Source organism: Agelaius phoeniceus, chromosome 30, assembly GCF_051311805.1.
Source record: "Agelaius phoeniceus isolate bAgePho1 chromosome 30, bAgePho1.hap1, whole genome shotgun sequence".
NCBI classification, from domain to species: Eukaryota; Metazoa; Chordata; class Aves; order Passeriformes; family Icteridae; genus Agelaius; species Agelaius phoeniceus.
Window position 1 is genome coordinate 3,165,383 of NC_135294.1, and position 23,903 is coordinate 3,189,285.

A 23,903-nucleotide genomic window follows, 5' to 3' on the forward strand; every position below is an offset into this window, starting at 1 on the left:
GTGGCGGGACCTGCCCGCACATCCCTCTCCACCCCCGGGCACCGGGACCCCCGAGGGACGGACGGACGGACGGACGGACGGACGGACACCCCCCGCGCCCCCGCGTACTCACCGGGGCGGCCGAGCCGGGCGGCCCCGCGGGGCTGCGGAGCCGAGCGCGGCCCCGGGACGGCGCCGCCTCCTCGGGAGGAGCCGGGCCGGGCCGGGCCGGGCTGCGGGCACGGCCCCCCCCGACGGGGCGCACGGCGGCGGCTGGGCCCGCCCCGGGACCGCCCGTGGGCGTGGGGGGATCCCCGCGGCCCCACGCAGCGGCCCCGCCGCTCCCCGCCCACGGCTCCGGTGGGACGGGTCCCGGGAGCGGCTCCTCCCCAATCCCGGAACTCTCAGAGTCGGGCTGAGCTGAGCTTTAATGACGGAAAAGAAGCGAAGGCGACTCCCGGACACGGGCCCACATCGCGGGCACGGCCGTCATGGTCAGGCCCGGCACCGGGCAGAGCCCCGGGGCGACCCCGGGGCGGTGGCACCGGGCAGCGGCGAGGAGGGGGCGGGTTAAGGCACTGGGGCGGGGGAGACACCCCGCGCTGGGGGGATTCGTCCCTGTTAGAAGCAGCCCCATAGGGGCGGGAGGGAGCTGGAGGCGCTTCATCCCCGTGGGGGGACACGGCGGGGACACGGCGGGACAGGGGGAAGCCCCCGGGGTCCCCACGGCCGCGGGTCACACCGGCGCCACGTAATTCCCGGGGAAAGTGCCGAATTTCTGCGTCCTCCTGGACACTCCTGCGGGTATAAAGACGCGGAGAGGTGGCGAGGGGTGAGGGTGGCACCTTGTCCCCATCCCTGTCCCCAAAGCGGCGGCCACGCACCCACGAACCAGCCGTCGTCGCACTGCTGCATGACATCCACCCTGTCCCCTTCCAGCAGCTCCAGCTCGTCGGCGTTTTGGGGCCGGTACTGGTAGAGCGCCCGGTACCTGCGAGACAAAGCGTGGGCAGAGCCCACCCCACCCACGGGGGGTCCCTCGTGGGGACACCGCGCCCGGGGACGCTCCCGGCCCTGCTTACGGAGTCCACCGGATCTCGGAGCCGTTGTAGGACGGGGCGGGCTCGGGCCGGGCGCTGCCTTGTGCCGCCTGGGTCGGGCGCTGTGGGGGCAAACGGGGGGTTCAGGGTGGCACCCGCAGCCCCAGCGGTGCCGGGGCACGGTGCCAGGGCGGGGGGCACTCACCTGCTCGGGGCTCCAGGCAGGGTGTGGGGGGCTGGCAGAGGCCACCAAGGGGCTGGGGGTGCCAGCGTGGGGCAGCTTTGGGGAGGGGGGGAAGGTGGCACCGAGGTGGCGCGGGGAGGACGGGCGCCCGCCCGACACCCCGGGACCCCGCTTGGCTTCCCGGGGGGACCCCGCGGGAGCCTGGGGGATGCGGGGGCCGGGCGAGCGCTGCAGGGACGGGGATCCGGCCGCGGGCCGGGGGCTGGCGGGGCCGGGAGACGAGGGGATGTCCTCGGCGGTGGTTTTGACCCGCGGCTCCTTCAGCACCTGCACGTAGGTGGCGGGGAAGATGCCCTGGCGGCTGGTGCCCGAGATCCGCCCCTCGTACCAGTTCTCGTTCACCCTCCGCACCAGGCAGATCCGCTCGCCCTGCCGCGGGAGCAGAGGGCGGGTCAGCACGGAACGGCCCGGGATGGCCCGGGATGGCCCGGGATGGCACAGCACGGAACAGCCCGGGATGGCCCGGCACGGAACGGCCCGGGATGGCCCGGATGGCACAGCACGGAACGGCCCGGGATGGCCCGGGATAGCACAGCACGGAGCCGCGGTACCTTGCGAAAGGAGAGCTCCACGTGCAGATCCCCTCGGAAGTTGTAGAGCGCCAGTGCCTCGCCGTATTCCAGCACCTGGAGCGTGGGAGCCTTGATGGGCTTGGGCACCTCCGTGGGGGGCAGGATCTGGGTGGGACACGCGGGTGAGGGGCAGCGCCAGCGCCCCCGGCCCCGCTGCCCCCTCATGGCCCGGGCTCACCTCCACGTAGTTGGAGGGGAAGATGCCCACGCGGCCGTGGTGCTCCCCCTCCAGCCAGTTCCTGTCCACCTCCTTGTGGATGTAGACGATGTCCCCCTTCTGCAGCGTCAGCTCCCTGCAAGGGACACTGTCACACCTGCCCGCCGGCACAGACCCGTTCCCGGCTCGGCTGGCAGGGCCACCCCACGTGTCAGGGCTCCCCGAGTCCCCATCTGTCATCGTGGGACCCCAGGGGTGACCCCGGCGCTTACTTGGGAGACTCAGCTTGGAAGTTGAACTTGAGGCGAGCAGCTTTCATCTGGGGAGGGAGAGGAGGGGTTACAGGGAGACGCCCCCAGTGCAGCCACCCCCAATCCCACATGGCACGGGACCATCCCAGCCTCACCTTCTTCTCCTCCCTCTTGACGGCCTCCACGGGCTCCCCCAGGTCCGACAAGCTGGGGAGGGTCCCTGGCCTGAGGGTGTCTGTGAAGAGCGGGGTGTCACCAGCCAGGGTGCTTGGGGTGCCCCACGGCAGGGCCTGGGGGGCTCAGGGGGCTCAAGGGGGACTCACCTCTGCCAGGGCTCCGGTCACTGGCCAGCCCCAGCCCAGCCCGCTCCATGCTGGGGGTGGCAGGTGAGTGGTGGCTGGCAGGGGGGCTCCACAGCCGCTGGGGTGACAGGGGGCTCCTGAGGGGGGACAGTGGCTCAGGGCAGGGCCATGAACCCCCCTGCTCTGACCCTGCTGCCCCCCGTGTCCCGCAGAGCAGGATATTGGGGTCCTGTGCATTGCACGGACCAGGAGCCCTGGGTCTCATGGACCAGGACATCAGGGACCCTCAGGATACTCCTGCATCCCATGGACCAAGACCACAGACCAGGAATTCAGGGTCCTCCAGGACCAGGATTCCTGAATTCCATCAACCAGGATATTACGGTCCCCCAGAACCAGGACCCCGGGATCCCGCGGCCCAAAACCACCGGGTACCCAATGTGAGGGCGCTGGGGTCCCCCAGACCCAGGACCCCCGGCTCTGCTCTCTCCAGCCCTCCCGGGGCTCCTCCCGGAGGCAGCCAAGCGGGACCGGTCCGAAGTTTTCCGGCAGCGCGGCCCCGCTGCCGCCGAGCAGGAAGCGCCGGGGAGGGCTAATGAATAACCCCGCTCCGGGGGGCACTTAAAGAGCCCAAATGCGCCCCCCAAGCCGCAGGAGGGGTTGGGGAGGGGGGGAGCCCCCGCTCTGTGCGCCCCTGGGGGTTACGGTGGCTCCTACAAGAGGAGGTGCTCGTTTGTTTGCTGGTTTGTTTGTTTGTTTGTTTGTTTGTTTTCCTGCTGCTGCCGGGGCACAGAGGGGTCTGTGGGGACACCCCGGCGTGCCCACCCCATCCCGGGGTGCCCACCCCATCCCGGGGTGCTCCGGCACAGCTGTCCCCTCCCTGTGCCCGTGGGACACAGCGGTGGCAATCCGAGCGCCGTCACCTCCCCTGGGACGGAGCCAAAGGCCGGGACACGGCGTCCCCGCTCCGGGGACGGGGGAAAGGCTCAGCCCCGCTCCGGCCCCGTCCCACCCTGCGGGCAGCCGGCCCGGCGCCGCTCCCACCCGTGCCGGGCTCTGGGGGACCGGGGGGGCTCTGGGGGGTCCCGAGGGGATGCCGGGGGCTCCCCCCCCGCGGGGCGCTGCAGGGACAGCCCCCCCGCCACCCCCGGAGCGGGGTCCCGTCCCTCGCCTCGAGCGGGGTCCGGGCAGGGGGATTTGGGGGTGCCGGGGGCGGGAGCGGCCGCGGAACTCACCGAGCAGCCGGGGAGGCCGGAGCAGGGGAGCGAGCGGTGGGAGCAGCCGCCGGGCTCTGCCGGGAGGAGCGGGAGGGGGTGGGAGAGAAAAATTAATCATCCAGGAGGCCGAGTCTCGGCGGGAAGCGAAGGAGTCCAGCTCGGCTGCGCCAATAAACCGCCGGACGGACGGACGGACGGGCGGGCTGGGTCCTAAAGCCCCACAGCCACGGCTCCAGGCTGCCGAGCAGCCGTGCGTGGGTCCAGATGTGCGTGGAGCCAGCCAGGCAGGCACCGGGTTGTGCACACATCCAGATGTGCATGCAGCTCGCTGTGCATTCACCCCGGCCGTGCAGGCATCCAGATGTGCAGGGCTCCAGCCCTGCACAGATCCATTCATCCATCCAGTTGTGCACACACCCAGCTGTGCACACATCCAGTTGTTCACACATCCAGTTATTCACACATCCAGCTGTGCACACATCCAGTTGTGCACACATCCAGTTATTCACACATCCAGCTGTGCACACATCCAGTTGTGCACACATCCAGTTGTTCACACACCCAGCTGTGCACACATCCAGTTGTTCACGCATCCAGCTGTGCACACATCAGTTATTCGCACATCCAGTTGTGCACACATCCAGTTGTGCAAACACCCAGCTGTGCACACATCCAGTTATTCACACATCCAGTTGTGCACACATCCAGTTGTGCACACATCCAGTTGTTCACACATCCAGTTGTGCACACATCCAGCTGTTCACACATCCAGCCGTGCATGCACCCATCCGAGCATTAATCCAGATGTGCATCCCACCACGTGCATGTCCAAGCCCTGCACAAAGGCTGAGCCCACAGCTGGATGTGCCCACAGCTGGATGTGCCCTGGGGGGACCGAGGGGCAGCAGGGGGGGCCGGGGGTACCTGGCGCGGGGTCCGCCGCGTCTCCATGTCCCTCATGTCCTTGTCCAGCTCCTCGCTGAGCTGCTCCAGCTCCTGCTCCAGCAGCACCTGCAGGGGCAGTTCGGGGCTGTGCCGGGCCAGGCTGGCACTGCCCGCGGGCACCGGGACCCCGCTGCCACCCCCAGCGCCTCACCTCGATGGACTGAGCCCGCTTCGGCCGCGCTGCTGCCGGGCTCTGAAAGGGCAGGGAGCGGTCAGGGGTGTGCCCACCTCGGGCCCACCCCTCCCCGAGTGCCAGGCCTGCCTACCTGCTCCCGCGGAGAGAACTCCCCTGGTTCGTAGTCAAAAATGCTGCCGGGCTCGGCGGTGGCACCGGGGGCGCCCCAGCGGCTCCTGTGGAGGACGGGGGGGGTTCAGCCAGCGCAGCCCCCACCCCGTGGGCACCCCCGTCCCTGTGCCAGGCTCACCAGTCCATCCCGTTGGGCATTCCGGGGGGCTCAGCCGGGGCCGAGCCCCTCCTCCGCGGCTTGGGGGGCGATGGAGGCGCCGTGGTGGGGCAGGAATGGGTGTCCCAGTCGGGCTCTGAGGATGGGGGAGGTGAGCGGGTGCCGAGCCCTGCCCGCTCCGTGCCGCACCCGCACGCCCGGGCTCACCTGGCAGCTTGCGGTGGATCTGCCGGAACATGCTGCGGTACCAGTCCCGGGGGCTGTCCACGCTCTGGGGGGACACGTTGGGGTGGTGAGGGGGTGACAGCGGGGTGACACCCCTGCCCTGCGCCCCCACTCACCGAGCGTGAGGCCAGGGGCATCCCCGTCTCGTCCACGGGCCCGATGCCATCGTACTTCACCCAGCGCCTCTCCCGCCGCTTGCTGTCCTTGGTCCAGGTCGCCGACCAGCCCGGGGGCCGCGGGCAGGCGGGGGCGGCCCTGGGGCTGGGGCTGGGCTGGGCGGGCACCTGGGGGCTGGGGGCTTTGGTCTCCTTGGCTGGCCAGGTCTGGTACCACTCATTCACTGCAGACAAGGTGGGCATGGCTCAGGTGGGCACGGCCCGGGGGGTGTCCCCAGGATGCTCAGGGCTCTCTGTACCTGAGCTCTTGGGAGCTCCCTGGCTGTTCTGGGCGGTGCCGCGGCTCTCCGGCTCATGGAAGTGGAAGTTGAGGGTGTTGGAGCCGCGGTGGCGGATGACGGGCACCTGTGGCACAGGGAGGGGCTGGCACAAAGGGTGCAGCGCCCCCGAATCCCCCAGCATGTGCCAGCCCCACTCACCCGTGTCACCGTGTGCTGCGGGGACACCTGCAGAGCTGGGAGGAGGTGGGGAACGTCCTCCACAGCCAGGGCCGGGCTGGCATCGGGGGGCAGGAGCCGGCCCGCCATGGCCGGAGGGGGGGGATGATGCTCCGGAGCTGCCCGAGCCCTGTGGGAAAAGCAGCTGTGCTCATGCTGTCCCCGCTTTCTGGGCATTCCCAGCTTTGCCAGAGCGACGGAGGCTCGGAGAAGCCCCAGCCCCACCGCGGGGAGCGTCCCCTGTTATTCAGAGGCACAGAGGGCACCGTGTGCGGTGACAACCGCGGTGGCAGCGTCCCCGGCTCAGGGGAAGGGGCTGTTCCTGTTCAGAACCAGCCCTGGCACGGGTGCCCAGCTCCTTACCCATGCTGATCCAGACCACCCGCCCCTCGCCCTGCCCCGGCTCGGCAGGGATGGATCCAGCCCGCCGTGAGAACACGCCCGGGGCGGCTCGGGGCGATGGCAGCGCCGCCTTCCCATGCCCGGCATCCCGGCGCGCTGCCCTCCCGCCCGGGCACGTGGCGGCAGCAGCGTCGCCCGCCCGGGAGCGCTGCCAGGGCCGGGAACACGACAGGGCAGAAATATTTCCCCGCCCTGCAGCGCAAACAGGGAGGGAGAGGGGACGGAGGGACGAGGAGCCGAGCTGTGACTCACCGAGAACCGGCCGGGGGGCGGCTGGGGGGGCCGGGACCCCCGGAGCCTCTCCCGACACCGGGATGGCCTCGGGGCCTTGGGGGGACACCCGTGCCCTGGTTCGTCCCTCTCACGTCTCCGTGCCCAGCCCGGCACAGGCGCTCGCAGGTGCCAGATCCCGCCTCAAACGGGGCGTCCTGGGCGGCTGCCGGGGGTCCCAGCCCGACACGGTTCCCTCTGTGTGTGTGGGGACCCCCAAATCGGGACCCCCTGTTTCCCACACCGCTGCAGGCTCGGCAGCTCCAAGGTTGTAATTAACGTCAATCACCCCCGTGGGGAAACTGAGACCAGGGAAGGAGGTGCCCCGGGACACAGAAAGTGGGGTGCAGGCTCCCATCCCCCCAGGGCACCCCAAAAACCTCCACGCCATTCCCAGCGCAGCCCCACACGGGGCTCGGCCCCATCCTTCTCCTCCTTTGGAGTGTCCCCCAAAACCTGTCCCCGGGGGTCCCCTCGGGGCCCCCCCAGCCAGCTCTTACCTCCTGGGCGGTGCCAGCGGGGCCTCCCCGGGAAGCGCCGGGGTTTTGGGGAGCCCCGGGGCGAGCGGGACGGAGCCGCGAGCGGCGCGGAAGAAAAATCCACGGCACGAACTTTGCCGGGAGAGGGAGCGGGGGGGCCCTCAGCGCATGGGGGGGGCTGGCGGGGAGAGCCCCCCAAGAGCATCCCCCGGGAGCCCCGGGAGGCTCCGTCCTGGCCGGCGCTGGGTCCCCGTGTGCCCCGGCCCCCCCATCCCCGGGGTGCGCTGCCCCCCCAGCGCTCCCCGCTCTGGAGCGGGGCCGGCCCATTCAGAGTTTCCAGTGACATTTCCAGGGATGGGATCCAGGGAATGGAGCCAAGGGGTTGAACTCATCCCACGCCCCGCGCACGCGTTCCCGCACACCCGGGCCCCGCTTACGAAACGGGGCGAGCCCAGCGCCGCCGGCCCCCGGCGCGATGGAGACGGGGACTCGGGGGGGGGCGGTTCGGGAAAGGATGGGGAGGGAATTCCGGGAGGAGGTGGGGACTGAGGGGAGGAGCGGGGTCTGTGCTCCTGTGCCCCTCCGAGCGCCGGGATGGGGGCACGGGGAGAGCAGAGCCCCCATCCCCACCGCTGCCCACCTTCCCACGGGTGACCCTCCATGTCCTCCATCCCTCCATGTCCTCCATCCCTCCATCCCCTCCATCCCCTCCATCCCTCCATCCCCTCCATCCCTCCATCCCTCCATCCCCTCCATCCCCTCCATCCCCTCCATCCCTCCATCCCCTCCATCCCCTCCATCATCTCCTGCATTCCTCCATCCCTTCAATCTCTCCATCCCCCGGGATTTGGGCACTGGGAACCCCCATGTAAGCCCCCAGTGCTCTGCCTGTGTCCCACCTCACCCTCTCCGGCGTCATCAGTTCCCCATCCGGTGGAGAAGGGGATTTAGGGGAATTTTTGGAAGGGGGTGAAGAGGGAAATGCTGAGAGGTGAGGGCTGAAGTGGGGAGTGGGATCTGTGCTCCTGTGCCCACCCAAGCTCTGGTGTGGGGCACAGTCAGAGCAGAGCCCCCATCCCCACTGCACCCCTCCATCCCCTCCATCCACCCATCGCTGAGGACTCCGGGCAGGGTCCCCCCCAGATCACCCCCATGCCCCGCTTTGCGGGTGCCCCGTGTCCCCCCTCGCCCCCTCGGGCAGCGCCCGCACCCACCACTCACCCGCCGGCCGCTTCCTGCTCCCCTAAACTGCTGACACCCCCAAAACGGGGCTGCCCCAGCCCTTCCTCATCCCGTGAGTTCCCACGTGAGCTCCCGGGGGACGGTGGCTTCGCTGCCACCCCTCGGTCCCCACCAAGCCACCGCCCCCTGCTGCTGGAGACGATGGCAGGAGCCCCGGTGGCTGCGATCCTGCGCCCGGGGGACACCGGGGACAGGGGACAGAGGGGACAGAGGGGACGGAGGGGACAGGGTGTCCTTGCCCCCGCCCCAATGCCGTGGGAATGAGGCAGCTCCTTGGTGCCAGCTGGGGACACCGTGGCGAGGACACAGGAGCTGATCCTGCTGGAGGATCCCGGGGTGACCGGGGCAGGGATGGCAGCGGGGCCGGGGAGGGTTAAACCCAGCGAGGGGACACCCCCGAGCCCATCCCTGCTGCCAAGGGGTGCCCATCCCCTCCGGGTCCCCTCCAGCCCACCCAGTGACACCTCTCGAGGTCACAGCAGCCGCTGGCGATGCGAGGAGCAGCCCCCTTGCCCCAGCCCCCCTCGGGGTGCCGACACCCCCTGCCCAAAGCCCCGCTCACCTCCCGCTCCGCACGCAGCCTCCCCGTGCCCGGCCAGGAGCCTCCAGCGCCGGCCCTGCCTCGGTCCCTCCCTCCCCGCGGCTCCCAGCACCAGCCTCCGCTCACAGATAAATATTTAACGCGCAGCCCGGGCCGGGATTAACAAAGGGCGAGTGTTTCCTGTTTGCTCAGCGGCGATGCCAGCCGGGAACGCGCGGCCGGGCCCGGGGATGCTCCCAGGGATGCTCCCCTGGGCAGGGATGTGCCCGGAGCCGCCCCCGGTGCCCAGCGCGGGGTCTGCCAGCGGTGCCGGGGCTTGGGGGCTCCCCAGTTTGGGTGGGAACACCCAGGAAAAGGGTGGGAGAGCCGGAGCGTCCCGGCCCGGGCGTGCCCTGGATGCATCCGGGAGCGGGGAGGAGCAGGTGGGAAATGGGGAGCACGTGGGGAGCTGAGCTCGAGGTGGCGCTGAATTCCCGGAGGAATTGGGATGGTTAAATGGGATAACGCCCTGGAGTGCTCCGGAGTTTATCCTGAATATTCGGCTGCCCCTCGGGAAGAGGGGACGGATCCCAGGTGTGGAAGGCAGAGCTGGAGCCACAGCAGCTCCCCAGGGATGGTGCAGGAGGGGATCCCTGAGCAGGAGCCGTGGAGCTGTCACCGTTCGGATCCACCCAGATGGATCCTGACCCCAGGGCTGCTCCCTGGATCCTCTCTGTGGAGGGAACACCCCAGAAGGGACAAGGAAGGAGCTGGGGTGGAACAAGAGCTGGCACATCCCGTCCTGTCCCTGCTGGCACCGCGTTATTTACCCAGGGAAGGACGAGGAGCAGGAGCTGAGAGCTCCAAATCTCCAAATGCAGCCGGGAGCCGCTGGGAAATGCTCTGGAGAGCCTCTAGAACCCCCCAAATCCTCCCTTCTGGCAGCAATGAACCCCCCTCAGCCACCCAAAAAATCACAGTGGAGCGCAGTGACTGTGTCAATTTTTAACTTTTTTTTTCTTTTTTTTTTCCTCCTTAAAGATGACTCCGATTTACATCGAGACAGTTCTAACAAATTCATTCCTTGTTTCACAAAAAGAAAAAAAAAAAAGAAATTATATTAAATAATTTCTGCCAATAAATAACATTTTCACCATTTTTTTTCTCCTTTCAACAGAACTAAAAAAAAAAAGAAAAAGAAAAAGAAAAAAAAAAAGCAAGAAATAAAAATAAAAATTAAAAAGGAGGCAGTCTCCAGGCAACGGGCGTATGATCCTTCAGCATTGAGAACCCTAAAATCACCATCACTGCACCCCTGGAGGGCTTCAGGTCCTCCCTGGCTGAGGTTTGGTGGGATCTGCATCCCTGCCAGCTCCCCTGGCCAGGTGGGATCTGTGCCAGAGGCAGCCAGAGGGGTTCTCCCAATCCCAAAAAAGAAAATTAAGCTTGAACTCAACCCACCACCCGCCCCATTGCCGACTCCCCTCCTTGGACATGCACCTTGCTAGAACATGCAAAAAAACCCAGGCTGCGGGGAGGTGGGGGCTTTCCCTGGATTTGGGGGCTCCCTCGGGTCGGGGGGGCTCCCCCGGGGCCCGTGGGCTCCCCTCAATCCCGGATGTCCAAGCTCCAGGTGGCAGCCGGGGAGGGGAAGGGACGGGCGGGAGCTCGGAGAGGAGGGGTCAGAGACAAGCCCAGCTCCGAGGCGCTGGATCTGGGGGGGGAAAGGAGGAAAAGGGGGAATTTGGGGGCGTTTCTGGATTGGTTTTTTTGGTTTGCCGTGGTGGGGATCGGGGCAGGGAATTCTGCTCCGAAGTTGTCCCCAAAAGAGGGGAGGGGGGATCTCGGCTGGGGGCAGTGGCAGGGGAAGCCCGGCACGGAGAGGGGGCGGTAATGAAGGGGGTAATTAGCACCCAGAGCCCCATCGCTGCTCCTCACCCCCTCGGGAACTGCTTCAAAGGGAAGAGGGGACCTGGCAGCGTGACAGCCACACGTGTGGGTGCCACAGGGGCAACCAACAGCCAAGTGTCACCCTGGAGACACTTGGCACTGCTTCCAGGGCTGACACAGTGCAGCTCCAGCAGCCCTAGGGATAAGGGGGGACAAAAATCCCACCCCTCGGCCACCTCCTCCAGGGCTAGGACAATGAACATCCAGCCCTTTTCCAGGGCTGGGACACTGGGAAGCTGCAGTTCCACCAGCCCCAAGCATCAGGGGGTTGGATCTGAGCCCCCAAACCGTGAAGCACAAAGTCCCAAAGGATTTTGAGGAGGGGGAATTGGTGATGCCAGAGCAGGAGAAGAGGGTGGGGGGGACAAACTGCCAGCAAAGCAAATCCCCCTGTGTGATGGGCAGGGCCCACGCTGGGAACGGGGGCTCGGGGTCCCGCAATTCCCATCCCAAAGATCCCGACTAAAACCTGGCTGCTTGGGTGAGATCCCAGCCTGGGTCAGCACAACACGCCCGAACATGCACGGGCAGCCCCATGGGTACCACACACGGGCTCACTGCTCACAGGAGGCCCTGAAAGGACAAAGAAATACTCACAGACAAAAGGCAATTTGGCCCCACTCCTCGGACTGGGGGGAAGAGAAGCTCGCTCCAAACATCTCGCAAAGAGGTGGGCGTGGAAATAAAAAAGGGATCAAAGGGAAAAAAAAAAAAAAAAAAAACCAAAAAAGAAAAAAAAAAAAAAAAAGAAAAAAAAAAGAGGGGAAAGTGGAGGCATGTGACTGAAAAGTGTGGAAACCCAGCGGTCTGCCCACAGAATCCTAAACAGCCCCGGGGGATTAGGTGACGTCTGATCCTAAGACAATTTGAAAGCTTCCTGGGAAGTTGCTGTTTTCCTCTGGCCGAGGGAAGACGGCAAGATCCAGGGAAAGGCTTGGCAAAGATCCCCTGGGAGAGGCTCAGCCCTGCTGCAGAGAGCACGGGAGAAGGGGGGACAGGGAAAGCTGGAGGGGGGAGTGCTCCAGGAGCTGCTGCCTCAGCTCCAGGCAATGGCCACGGCTGGGAAGGGAAGGGACCAACGGGAATCCCAAAGAACACATGGGAAGTGACTGACAGGAATCCCATAAAAACCTTCACAGCTCACAGGGAAGTGACCAACGGGAATCCCAAAAAATCCTGCACAGCTCACAGGGAAGTCACCAACAGGAATCCCATAAAACCCTTCACAGCTCACAGGGAAGTCACCAGTGGGAACCCTACAAAACCCTGCACAGCTCACACAAGAATTCACCAATGGGAATCCCACAAAATCCTTCACAGTTCACACGGGGATGGGGGAAGTGACCAACAGGAATCCCATAAAACCCTTCACAGCTCACAGGGAAGTCACTAATGGGAACCCCACAAAACCTTCCACAGCTCATGTGGGAAGTGACCAACAGGAATCCCATTAAAGCCTGCACAGCTGACAGGGAAGTGACCAAAGGGAATCCCACAAAGCCCTCACAGCTCATGTGGGAAGTGACCAACAGGAATCCCATAAAAGCCTGCACAACTGACAGGGAACTGACCAACAGGAATCCCACAAAACCCTCACAGCTGACAGGGAACTGACCAACAGAAATCCCACAAAACCCTCACAGCTCACAGGGAAGTGACCAACAGGAATCCCACAAAACTCTTCCCCAGTGCTGCCAGTCTAAGTGGAAGAATGCTCAGTGACAGAATGCTCAGCTCCCACTCTAAAATCCCTGACCACAGCCAGGGGTGTCCCCTGGGAACCCCCAGGATCCCCATCCAGAACACTCAGCCAAAATTCCTGCCACATCCACTCGGTTCTGCCTTCCAAACCCTCCCTGCTTCCCAGTCCAGGGGCTGCCCTGCCACCAGCACCCAGCACATCTCCCAAAAGCAGCAGTGCCCCACCCATCTTATCCCAAACTTTTATCAGCAACCCCCTGCTCCAGCTGCTGGGAAAGGCTGAGCTGCCCACGGCTCCTCTGGACAGCCAAGGGTGGGTGATGCCCAAAGCCACACACGCTGGGGGGACAGGGAGGTGACACTGGGGGGACCACCCTGTCCCCCACGCCCCAGAGTGCCCAGCAAGGGCTGATTGCAGAGCTGGGAGCAGGGAATGTGCCATGGGCTGGGCAGCCTGTGCTGGTGGGGGAATGGGGGAGCTGCAGCATCCAGGGTGTAAATCACCCCTTCTCCTTTAAAACTCAGGCCCTGCAGCTTTCCCAAGGACCATCAGACAGCAGTGATAATTCCTCTGCTCTGAATCAGAGATTCCCAAGGGAATTCTGCTGCACAAACTGGCTGCTCCAAGAGGAAGAGCCACAACAAGGGGCAGCACTTCCCCCCCACCTTCTCCTTATTTTCCTTTATCCCCTGGGATAAAGCTGAAATCCTGAAGGAAAAGGTGCTGTGATTGGTGTTAACAACCCTGGAGCTACCCCTGGCTGCCACCTTGGAAAAGAGGGATGGATCCCAACAATCTGCCTTCCAGGGAATTGCCTAAAGCAGCAGCTGCAGGTAGGCAAGAGGTGGAAGAAAACAACAGGAAAAATCTGGGAAGAAAACAGGTGTGTAAAGGAAAACCAACCCAACCGTATCCTGAAGGGAAGGACCTGCTTTGGAAAGCTCAGGCTAACTCCAAACTGTGCCAAAGCCAATGACCCAAGTTGCCTGGTTTGACTGATATTTGTTTTTTAATCCAACACCCCCCAGCAGAGGTTTGGCCTCTCGGGGAGGGCAGCTGGACAGCACAACACTCCCGGGATGCTCTAGCAGTTGGATTGGTTTCTAACTCAAAAAAAAAAAAAAAAAGGACATTTTTATATATATTGAACATAAATAAAAAAAAAAAAATACAAAATGGTCGCTTTCTTACAGAACGGATGCAGACTGGATTTATGGACGTGCCTCCAGGTGAAGTCGGTTTCTCCCCCTGCCCCCACCCCACCCCGATAATAAATAAATAAAATTCATGAAGTTTTGGATCCTCTGGCGTTACTGGGGTTTCTTGCCCGTGCCGTTCTTGTCCGCAGAGTTCGAGGTTACCAAGTTCACGGGGCCGTCCGAGTGCAGGGAATCCTTGCGCGGCGGCATCCGCTCGTTGATGCGGTCCAGCCCCCGCGCCTCCTCGAAGCTGCGGATCTTGTGCTGCGGGGAGAAGCCGCGGATGGCTGCGGAGGGAAGGGAGCACAGGGGGCAGTGTCAGCTCCAGCACGGGCACAGCCCCAGAGGAACCCTCCAGCACACGCCAGACACCAACGGGGACAAGTGGAGGGGACAGGAAGCACCGGGCTGGGTTTGGGAATTGTTTGGGGAGGTTCTGGAGGTGCCAGCGCGTGTTTGGGAGCAGCCGGCAGCAAAGTGAAGGGGTTGTTCTGCTCCCTAAGAGGAGGCACTTCACTTTTTTAGGGAGGTTTAGGATTTTCTCTGTTCCCTAAGAGGTTCATTTTCTTTAAGATAGGTTTAAGATTTGCTCTGCTCCCTAAGAGGAGGTTATTTTTTTTCAGGGAGGTTTAGGATTTGCTCAGCTCCCTAAGGGGAGGTTCTCTTTTTTAGTGAGGTTTAGGATCTGCTCTGCTCCCTAAGAGGATGTTATTTTTTTTTAGGGAGGTTTAAGATTTGCTCTGCTCTCTAAGAGGAGGCACTTCACTATTTAGGGAGGTTTAGGATTTGCTCTGTCCCCTAAGAGGTTCTTTTTCTTTAAGACAGGTTTAAGATTTGCTCTGCTCCCTAAGAGGAGGCATTTCACTATCTAGGGAGGTTTAGGATTTTCTCTGTTCCCTAAGAGGTTATTTTTCTTTAAGACAGGTTTAAGATTTGCTCTGCTCTCTAAGAGGAGATACTTCACTTTTTTAGGGAGGTTTAGGATTTTCTCTTCTCCCTAGGAGGTTTAGGATTTGCTTTTCTCCCCAAGAGGAGGTTCTCTTTTTTAGGGAGGTTTAGGATTTTCTCTGTCCCCTAAGAGGTTCATTTTCTTTAAGAGAGGTTTAAGATTTGCTCTGCTCTCTAAGAGGAGGCATTTCACTATCTAGGGAAGTTTAGGATTTGCTCTGTTCCCTAGGAGGTTTAGGATTTGCTTTTCTCCCTAGGAGGAGGTTCTTTTTGGGGAGGTTTAGGATTTGCTCCGCTCCCCAAGAGGAAGTTCTCTTTTTTAGGGAGGTTTAGGATTTTCTCTGTTCCCTAAGAGGTTCTCTTTCTTTAAGACAGGTTTAAGATTTGCTCTGCTCTCTAAGAGGAGGCATTTCACTATCTAGGGACGTTTAGGATTTTCTCTGCTCCCTAAGAGGTTCTTTTTCTTTAAGATAGGTTTAAGATTTGCTCTGCTCTCTAAGAGGAGGCATTTCACTATTTAGGGAGGTTTAGGATTTTCTCTGCTCCCTAAGAGGAGGCATTTCACTATTTAGGGAGGTTTAGGATTTTCTCTGCTCCCTAGGAGGTTTAGGATTTGCTTTTCTCCCCAAGAGGAGGTTCTCTTTTTTAGGGAGGTTTAGGATTTTCTCTGTCCCCTAAGAGGTTCATTTTCTTTAAGAGAGGTTTAAGATTTGCTCTGCTCTCTAAGAGGAGGCATTTCACTATCTAGGGAAGTTTAGGATTTGCTCTGTTCCCTAGGAGGTTTAGGATTTGCTTTTCTCCCTAGGAGGAGGTTCTTTTTGGGGAGGTTTAGGATTTGCTCCGCTCCCCAAGAGGAATATCTCTTTTTTAGGGAGGTTTAGGATTTTCTCTGTTCCCTAAGAGGTTCTCTTTCTTTAAGACAGGTTTAAGATTTGTTCTGCTCCCTAAGAGGAGGCATTTCACTATTTAGGGAGGTTTAGGATTTTCTCTGTCCCCTAAGAGGTTCATTTTCTTTAAGACAGGTTTAAGATTTGCTCTGCTCTCTAAGAGGAGGCACTTCACTCTTTTAGGGAGGTTTAGGATTTTCTCTGCTCCCTAGGAGGTTTAGGATTTGCTTTTCTCCCCAAGAGGAGGTTCTCTTTTTTAAGGAGGTTTAGGAATTTCTCTGTCCCCTAAGAGGTTCTCTCTCTTTAAGATAGGTTTAAGATTTGCTCTGCTCTCTAAGAGGAGGTTATTTTTTTTCAGGGAGGTTTAGGATTGGCTTTGCTCCCTAAGAGGTGGCTCTTTTTAGGGAGGCTTGGGATTTGCTCTGCTCCCTAAGAGGAGGTTCTTCTTTTAGACAGGTTTAGGATTTGCTCTGCTCCCTAGGAGGTTTAGGATTTGCTTTTCTCCCTAGGAGGAGGTTCTTTTTAGAGAGGCTTAGGATTTGTTCTGCTCCCTAAGAGGAGGTTCTCTTTTTTAGGGAGGTTTAGGATTTGTTCTGCTCCCTAAGGGGAGGTTCTCTTTTTTAGGGAGGTTTAGGATTTGCTCTGCTCCCTAAGAGGATGTTATTTTTTTTTAGGGAGGTTTAGGATTTGCTCAGCTCCCTAAGAGCTTTTCATGGAAGCACAGAATGGTTTGGGTTGGGAGATTAAGATCATCTAGTTAAATTATCCCAGGTTCAACCTTGGACACTGCCAGGGATGGGGCAGCCACAGCTTTTCTGGAAATTCCATCCCACCACCCTTACAGGAACAAATTTCCTTCCAATATCCCAAACCTCCCCCTATTTTGATAGTATAGGAGGAACTTGATAAACCAGACAAGTGCTTGCTGTCCCCAGAGAGTGAAATCTCAGGAAAATTTCAAAGCTGAAAAACACGACACTAAAAAATAACAATTAAAAAGAAAATAAAAATTTAGAAAAAAAGGCAAAACCCAGAACAACAGAACAAAGACACCACCACAAGGCTCTGAACTCCGACACAAACCACACACTGCAACACCAGGAGAGGGAACAGCTAGTCCTTGGATCACAAAGGCAAAATTCTTGCATGACCAGGAGACACACGGGCAGATTTGGGAGGGATGAATCCCACGGAGGAATTTCATGTCCCTGTTCCATCACCGCGGGGACGAGCACGTCACCCTCGCCCTGATGACACGGACCAAATGTGAAACTCCTTTGTGCTACTGAGAATTTAAGGAAAAGGAGCCTGTGCCAAATCTTTTACAAGGACTTGGCTGGCTCACAAACAACTTCCCTTGGTAAGTAAAGCCTCTGTAGAGCTGCGTGGCCCCGCTCGGCATGGAGGAAAAATCCTCATGGATCTGTCATTCCTACACCCTACAGGCAGAGAATTGCCTCTCCACCTTGGCCTACCTGTGGGGAAGGCAGGGATTACACCAGCACCACAAAATCCTGTTTTCTAAGGGTTTTGATGGTGCTGGCAGATTGCAGGACCTCAAGCCCAAGGTCTCGAGCAGCGGCAGCAGGAACCGCTTTGGCAACTCCAAATAAAGGTGTTCCACTAAGGAATAAACTGTTCAAGCTGCAACAGCCTTGAACCAAACCCCTGGGTGTTTTTTCCTTCCCAGCAGGGCCTTGTCCTCCCCCACTTCTGGTGATGCAAGAGTAAAAAGCTTCCGTTAAGGGCTGGTAAAGCTCTTTAAAAGGAGCGCACGCACACACGGAGATGATTTGAGTCTCTCGCCGGGTTCTAGCCATACCTTCCCGTGCCTCTACCGCTTCTACTGTGGCTGCAATACAGAAGAACAGTGGCATGCAGAAATGAAGACAGGGAAAAAAATAAAAAATAAAAAACAAAAAACCAAAACAAAACAAAAAACAGGAAAAAAAAAAAGGAACAAAAACAGAGTGACAGTGAGTGATCCGACATCATGGCTGCGACGCAGAGCCCGCGGCCCCCCAGCCCCGGTGCTGCCAAACGAGTGGCGAGAGGGGAGAAAAAGGTGACAGGAGGTGGAGAGGAAGGGGGGAAGGGGACTCCCCAGGGCTCAGGGGGAGTCTCCTTTCCTCTGGATTGATCTGATGGAAGAACAGAGGAGCAGAGAGTGGGGGCTTCCTGCTGTGTGCACGGGACAGGGACAAGCTCGGCCTAAGCTCTGCTCCCGGCTGGGTGGCTCCAGGCCACCTCTGGATGATCAGTTATGTGGAATTCACCCTCCACCACACAGAAGGGCTCCCAGGGGATGTTTTGGAGCAGTGGGAAGGAGAGGGGCAGCCTGTTTTCCAGGGAAGGACAAGCAGCAGGTACTGGGCTGCTCCACTCCTGGTGCCTTGAGTTGTAACAGAAAATCAGGCTCCAAATCCAGTTTGGCTTCAGCTCCACCTCCTGAAAGTGTTACCAAGCAACAAGGCACCACAGGGCTGAGCAGTGTTCCCCTTCCTAAATCTGCTGCAGCAACATCCAAGGTTTAGTAGGCCCTGCCTCAACATCTGGAAGGACGCCCTTCCCTTGAGCAGATTCTCTGGATTTTAGCCTCAAAACTGCAGCTTTTTTCACTTTGGACACAATGCAGAGGCCACGTGGTCCTTGGGAGGCCATGGAGGAAGGATGGAGCTGTGGCTGCACAGCTCTGCCCCAGATTCCGTGACTTTGCTCAGTTGATTTTGCCAAGCCCTGCTGTGAAAGGCTGGGGAGAGGCTCAGGAGGGCAGGGCCCCCCTCACTGCAGCCCTGTTTCCCTTTTTTGAGGTGCACAGGCACCCCCAAAGGGGGGCAGCCCCCCCTCCTCCTCCTCACCCAGCAGACGGGGCTCCCATAAATTCACTGAGAGTGTGAAGGGATGTGCAAAACGGGAAAGGGTGGGAGGATGGGGAAAAGGGGGAGGGAAAGGGGTCAGGACAGGGAAAAGAGGGAGGGAGAAGGGGAAGGACAGGGAAAAGGTGGAGGGAAAGGGGTCTGGACAGGGAAAAGGGGGAGGGAGAAGGGGAAGGACAGGGAAAAGGTGGAGGGAAAGGAGGGAGGGAAAGGGGTCAGGACAGGGAAAGGAGGGAGGGAGAAGGGGAAGGACAGGGAAAAGAGGGAGGGAAAGGGGTCTGGACAGGGAAAAGAGGGAGGGAGAAGGGGAAGGATAGGGAAAGGAGAGTGGGAGAAGGAGGAAGGACAGGGAAAAGGGGATGGGAGAAAGGGGAAGGACAGGGAAAAGGGGGAGGGAAAGGGGTCAGGACAGGGAAAGAAAGGAGGGAGAAGGAGGAAGGACAGGGAAAGGAGGGAAGGAGAAGGAGGAAGGACAGGGAAAGGAGGGAAGGAGAAGGAGGAAGGACAGGGAAAGGAGGGAAGGAGAAGGAGGAAGGACAGGGAAAGGAGAGTGGGAGAAGGGGGAAGGACAGGGAAAGGAGGGAGGGAGAAGGGGAAGGACAGGGAAAAGGGAGAAGGAAAGGGGTCAGGACAGGGAAAGGGGGATGGGAGAAGGGGGAAGGACAGGGAAAGGAGGGAAGGAGAAGGGGAAGGACAGGGAAAGGAGGGAAGGAGAAGGAGGAAGGACAGGGAAAGGAGGGAAGGAGAAGGAGGAAGGAAGGGAAAGGGGGTGAGGAGGGCAGGAGAAGCCGGGAGATGCCGGGGGCAGCGGGGGCAGCGGGGGCAGCCTGCAGGCGGCGGGCGGGGCGGGTGAGGCAGCAGCAAAGGCCCAGCTTGTTTGTTCTGTCCTGGGGAGAGGCTTATTCTGGGGGAGGGGAGATCCCTGGTACCCCTGAGAGAACCCCTGAGAGGGGAAGGTGCTGGAGAATGTCACAGCATGACCCTGTGCTGTCGGGATACAGGGACAGAGCTGCTGCAGCAGCCACCTTCCCACTCAGGCTCTGTTCCCAGAACTGGGGCAACGGGGCTGTGATGGTTTCTATAAAAAAAGGGAAAAAATATCCATCCTCCTCTGTGGGCAGAGAAATCCATGAGCTTGGGAGTGCTGCTGCATCCTCCCTGGGAGCAGGCAGTGATATTTCCATGTTCCTGACTCGTGAACTCTTTAATCCAGGCAAACCCCAGCCCCAGCCCGGGGAGAGCTGCAGGAAATCCCCGGTGCCCATGGAAGGGGAAGCTGGGGAGGTGCCAGGCTTCAAAGGCCATGGCAGGGGAGGATTAACACACTGGATTACAGGATTCCCCCTGGGCTAGCTCATTCCCTGAGCACCAGCCAACCTCCTTGCCCTGGGAGGGGAAGGATCGGATCCTTTGCTCTGTGCTGCTCCCGGAGCTGCTGAGGGAGGCAGCAAATTTGGGAAGAAACCTCCACAACTACCTCAAAACCCGAGAGGAGACTTTTCTGAACCATCCAGCCCTGGAGGAACCTCGTTCCTGTGGCTGGACCTTCCTCCTGTTTGGGATTCATGACTTGACAGGGGCAGATTGGGAGGGGTCTGGTTGAACGAAGAACAAACAAGCAGCTGTGTCACTGTCACATTCACACAGAGGCAGTGTCACTGTCACATTCACACAGAGGCTGTCACACAGCAGCAGCACAGCGAGGTGAGGCAGAGGATGTGCACCATGCAGCGTTAGAAGGGAAATAAAGGAGAAAAACTCGTTGCAGAAACAAACAATTAAGCACTAAACATGCTTTAGGCAGGGTGCTGTGGGTTTTCTTCCTCGAGGGTACATGGGGACAGCTTGGCATCTCTCCACACCCCCACCTACACCTCTGCTTACTCCTGCTTGGCAATCCTTCCTCCCCACGGGCCTGAACCCTGGCTGGGGTCCCCTGGCACCCTCCAGGCCGCCCGTGGGAGCTGCTCCAGGGGGTTTGGGGCAGGGGGATGCAGGGCTCAGGGATACTCACCGGTCTGCAGGGTCTGCCTCCCCCCCGAGAGCACTCCCAGGGGCAGGGTACCTGTGGGGGTCAGGCCTTTGAGGGTCAGCACGCTCTCACTCTCCTCCCTGCAGGGAACAGCAGCAGTTACACACTCAGTTACACACTGTGGGAGTCATGGATCATGAGAATCATGGAGCCATGGGATCATTAAGGCTGGAAAAGACTTCTAAGGTCACCCAGCACCACCACTACCCACGTCCCCAAGTGCCACATCCACGCATCTGTTAAACCTCTCAGGGATGGGGACTCCACCACAGCCCATTCCAGCACCTGGCAACCCTTCCCATGCAGAAATTTCCCCTCATATCCAACCTGAATCTCCCCTGCTGCAGCCTGAGGTTGTTTCCTCCCCTCTGTCACTTGTTATTTGGGAGAAAAGACCAACCCCTACCTGGCTACAACTTTCTTTCAGGAAAATGTGTCCTGAAAGAGTCAGGAAAAACCACCTGTTTTGGGAAGTTTTTCCTTTCTTTTTTTCCTAACCAGTGTTCCCCATCACCCAGTCCCCAAATTAAACTCAGTTCCCAAATGGAGCCCAGTGCCCAAATGGAGCCCAGTCCCCAAATGAAGCCCAGTCCCTGAATTAAACCTGGTCCCCTGAATCAAGCCCAGTCCCCAATTTAAGTCCAGTCCCCAAATGAAGCTGAGTCCCCAAATTAAGGCCAGTCCCCAATTTAAGTCCAGTCCCCAAATTAAGTCTGGTCCCCAAATTAAGGCTCAGTCCCCAAACTAAGCCCAGTCCCCAAACTAAGCCCAGTCGCAGTTTAAGCCCAGTCCCCAAATTAAGCCCAGTCCACAAACTAAGACCAGAACCCAAATGAAACTCAGTCCCCAACTTAAGCCCAGTCTCCAAACTAAACCCAGTCCCCAATTTAAGCCCAGTCTCCAAACTAAGTCCAGTTCCCAGCTGAAGCCCAGTCCCCAAACTAAGCCAAGTTCCCAAATTAAGCCCAGTCCCCGAATTAAGCCCAGACCCCAAACTAAACCCAGTCCCCAATTTAAGCCCGGTCTCCAAACTAAGTCCAGTCCCCAGCTGAAGCTCAGTCCCCAAACTAAGCCAAGTTCTCAAATTAAGCCCAGTCCCCGAATTAAGCCAAACTAAACTAAATTAAGCCAAACTAAACCCAGTCCCCAAATTAAACGCAATCCCTGAATTAAGCCCGGTGCCCAGCCCATCCTCACCGAAGGACTGAGAAGACCCGTGCCATCTTCCCAATGGCTCTGATCTTATTCCTGATGATCTCCTTGCGCACCGTTGTCCCACCTTAGGGAGAGAAAAGAGCAGAGAGCAGCACGTTGGGGGCTTCCTGCTCTCCAGGGAAGGTCAGCATGAAGCACCTGCCTGACTCCAGGAAAAGAAATCATGGTTTGTACAGAGTCACAGCTACACCGGAGAGAGAACGGTGCTGGAAGGATGGCATCAGGATGGCATCAGGATGGCATCAGGATGGCATCAGGATGGCGGTGAGGAGGGCAACACCAACGAGATGGCACACGGAACTCGAGAGGGCTAAAGAGAGTAGAACCACCACAGGACACGGACTCGGGGAGGTCTGGCTGGCAGGTCACCAGCTGGGCCCACACTGCACAGGATGTGACACAAATGACTCAGCCATGAGGACACGGTTTGCAAGGCAGAGCACGGAGGGGGCTGACGGCTGATGGGCACCGCTGGGCTCGCCCGCGGCGGCACACAGGCATCAGCTTTGGCATCCAAGGAGCACAGGGAAGGGCTGGCCCGAGCCTGGCAGCTCTGCTCTGACCCCACACAGACACAACGGGACAGGGGGGAGCTCCCCTTCCGCTCTATGGACCCAACGGGAGAGAGAAACAAACAAAAAAAAAGCACGGAGGGAGCTGAAACCAAAGGGAAAATTCAGGTGGAAAGAGGGAACAAATCCATCTCCTCTCAGCTGAGATTCCTCACATGGCCCAGTACACATCAGGACAGGGAAGCCAAACCCAGGGCTAACATGCACCATGGCTCAGCCATGCACTACGTGGCTGCATTCAGAATCAGGTAGAAACGTGACCCCCGTTTCTCAGAGTTCCTGGAGGAACGCAGAAGGGTTAAAAACCACATGGAGCTTATGTTAAAACTGAAAGGGGATGAAGAGACTGCCCCACTAGTCAGCTCTGGAAATCCACTTCAAGGATCTGGTGGCACAGGCAGTGATAATTAAGCTCGTAGCAAATTCTAGCTGGGTACCTTTCGGATAGCTTGAAATGTAGTGATCTTCAGGGAGAGGAGACACCAAGAAACAAGTAGATGAAGACAGAGATAGAAGAAACAAATTTAATTTTCATGGGAGGGAGGAAAGAAAAAAACCAAAAAACCAAAAAACAAAACGGAAATGCAATGGGATAAGCGGGTTAGAGTCTCCACCTGGGGCTGAGGCAGCTCAGGCCCCACTTCTCGCTGCCCCCCTCAGCTTCCTCAGGTCACCACCTCACTCCTGAGTCCCCCCCAAAATCCAAACTGCTCATCAGCTCAACCACTGATTTGTCCCCTTCATGCATGGCTTGAAACCAGGGCCAAACCCAGCGTTTCTGGGGAGGGGGTGACACGAGAAGCCACTTTACAGAGGAGTTCACTGCAACAGATGAGAAGATTGGGTGGATATTTTGGTGCAGAAAATTTTGAACTGGGGGAAAAAATAACCAGCAGCCTGTGTAAGGAGCAGGAAACCATTCCCAGAGTAGCTGGCAAGAAGTGTCTGTCGCAGTGAATGTCATTTAATTTCTCTGTGACTGAACAGCAAAGGAGAAAAAAACCCCAAACATTCCCTACCCAAAACTGCAAAAGTTGAGCAAAAAGGAACTGGAGACCCTGGCTGGGCATCCAGCTATAAATCAAGTGCTGCTCAGGCATCAAAGACCTCGCCCAGCCTTTCCCCCTGCTGCTCTCTGGTGCCAGCAGGGATATTTTACCTTCCAAGGTCTCGTCGCCATCCGAAATCAGCTCGTCGTCGGAGCAGATGTTGAGGATGTTCACGAGCATCTCGGTGACTGCAAGAGGCACAGACAGCAAGGTCAGAGAGGCCTGGGCATGCAGAGGGATTTGGAGGACCAGGGAAGGATTTCAAGGTCGTCTGTCCCCTGCATGTGGGAGCCTAAAGACACTTTTAGGCGCAGCCTGCTGGTACCCGCAGCGGCGCCGGAGCAGACGACACACGTTGCATCTTCTGCCAAGGAGGTGGATGCACGCCAAGCACATCACAGAGGAACCAGACGTGGGGAAGGAGGTGCCAACATTCCTGCAGAACAGCCTGAGCTCCCTCAAGGTCCCCCCTCCCCATCCTCACCCACGCCACAGCCACCTGGCTTTGAGAAGGGCCAAATCTGGGGAGGGGGGGATTCGACCTTTGGTGCCTCAAAGTCAAAAAACCCTTTGGAAGTGGTGAGGGTGAAGCTGCACCCCAAACAAACGAG

At 59.4% G+C, this 23,903-nt stretch overlaps 2 protein-coding genes across 5 annotated transcripts in view; both read right to left on the reverse strand.

The window, feature by feature from the left end:
• Nucleotides 1-389: 389 nt before the first annotated feature.
• SORBS3 (sorbin and SH3 domain containing 3) lies at nt 390-7,798 on the reverse strand. The gene is given in 21 exon segments (XM_077191717.1): nt 390-777; nt 864-970; nt 1,062-1,141; nt 1,225-1,632; nt 1,815-1,940; nt 2,014-2,128; nt 2,265-2,311; nt 2,399-2,478; nt 2,567-2,682; nt 3,781-3,836; nt 4,687-4,773; nt 4,859-4,900; nt 4,974-5,058; nt 5,133-5,247; nt 5,319-5,382; nt 5,453-5,676; nt 5,752-5,857; nt 5,932-6,068; nt 7,122-7,271; nt 7,274-7,370; nt 7,373-7,798. Coding segments are annotated over 21 exon segments (2,703 nt in total). The 5' UTR covers nt 7,772-7,798; the 3' UTR covers nt 390-715.
• Nucleotides 7,799-9,852: 2,054 nt separating this feature from the next.
• The window catches only part of PPP3CC (protein phosphatase 3 catalytic subunit gamma), a 50,892-nt gene continuing 36,841 nt past the window's right edge, over nt 9,853-23,903 (reverse strand). Inside the window, exons 10-15 of one of the 4 annotated variants that reach the window (XR_013185591.1) lie at nt 23,403-23,480; nt 21,654-21,735; nt 20,439-20,536; nt 17,371-17,400; nt 12,448-14,000; nt 9,853-12,404 (exon numbers count right to left, since the gene is read on the reverse strand). Coding sequence is in view for 3 of the 4 variants with exons in the window: in XM_077191649.1 (XP_077047764.1) it covers nt 13,825-14,000; nt 17,371-17,400; nt 20,439-20,536; nt 21,654-21,735; nt 23,403-23,480 (464 nt within the window). In the remaining variant the exon portion in view is untranslated. Of the gene's footprint in view, nt 14,001-17,370; nt 17,401-20,438; nt 20,537-21,653; nt 21,736-22,582; nt 22,708-23,402; nt 23,481-23,903 lie in introns of those variants that run through there. The other 3 variants (XM_077191649.1, XM_077191650.1, XM_077191652.1) reach the window with 3 other exon arrangements.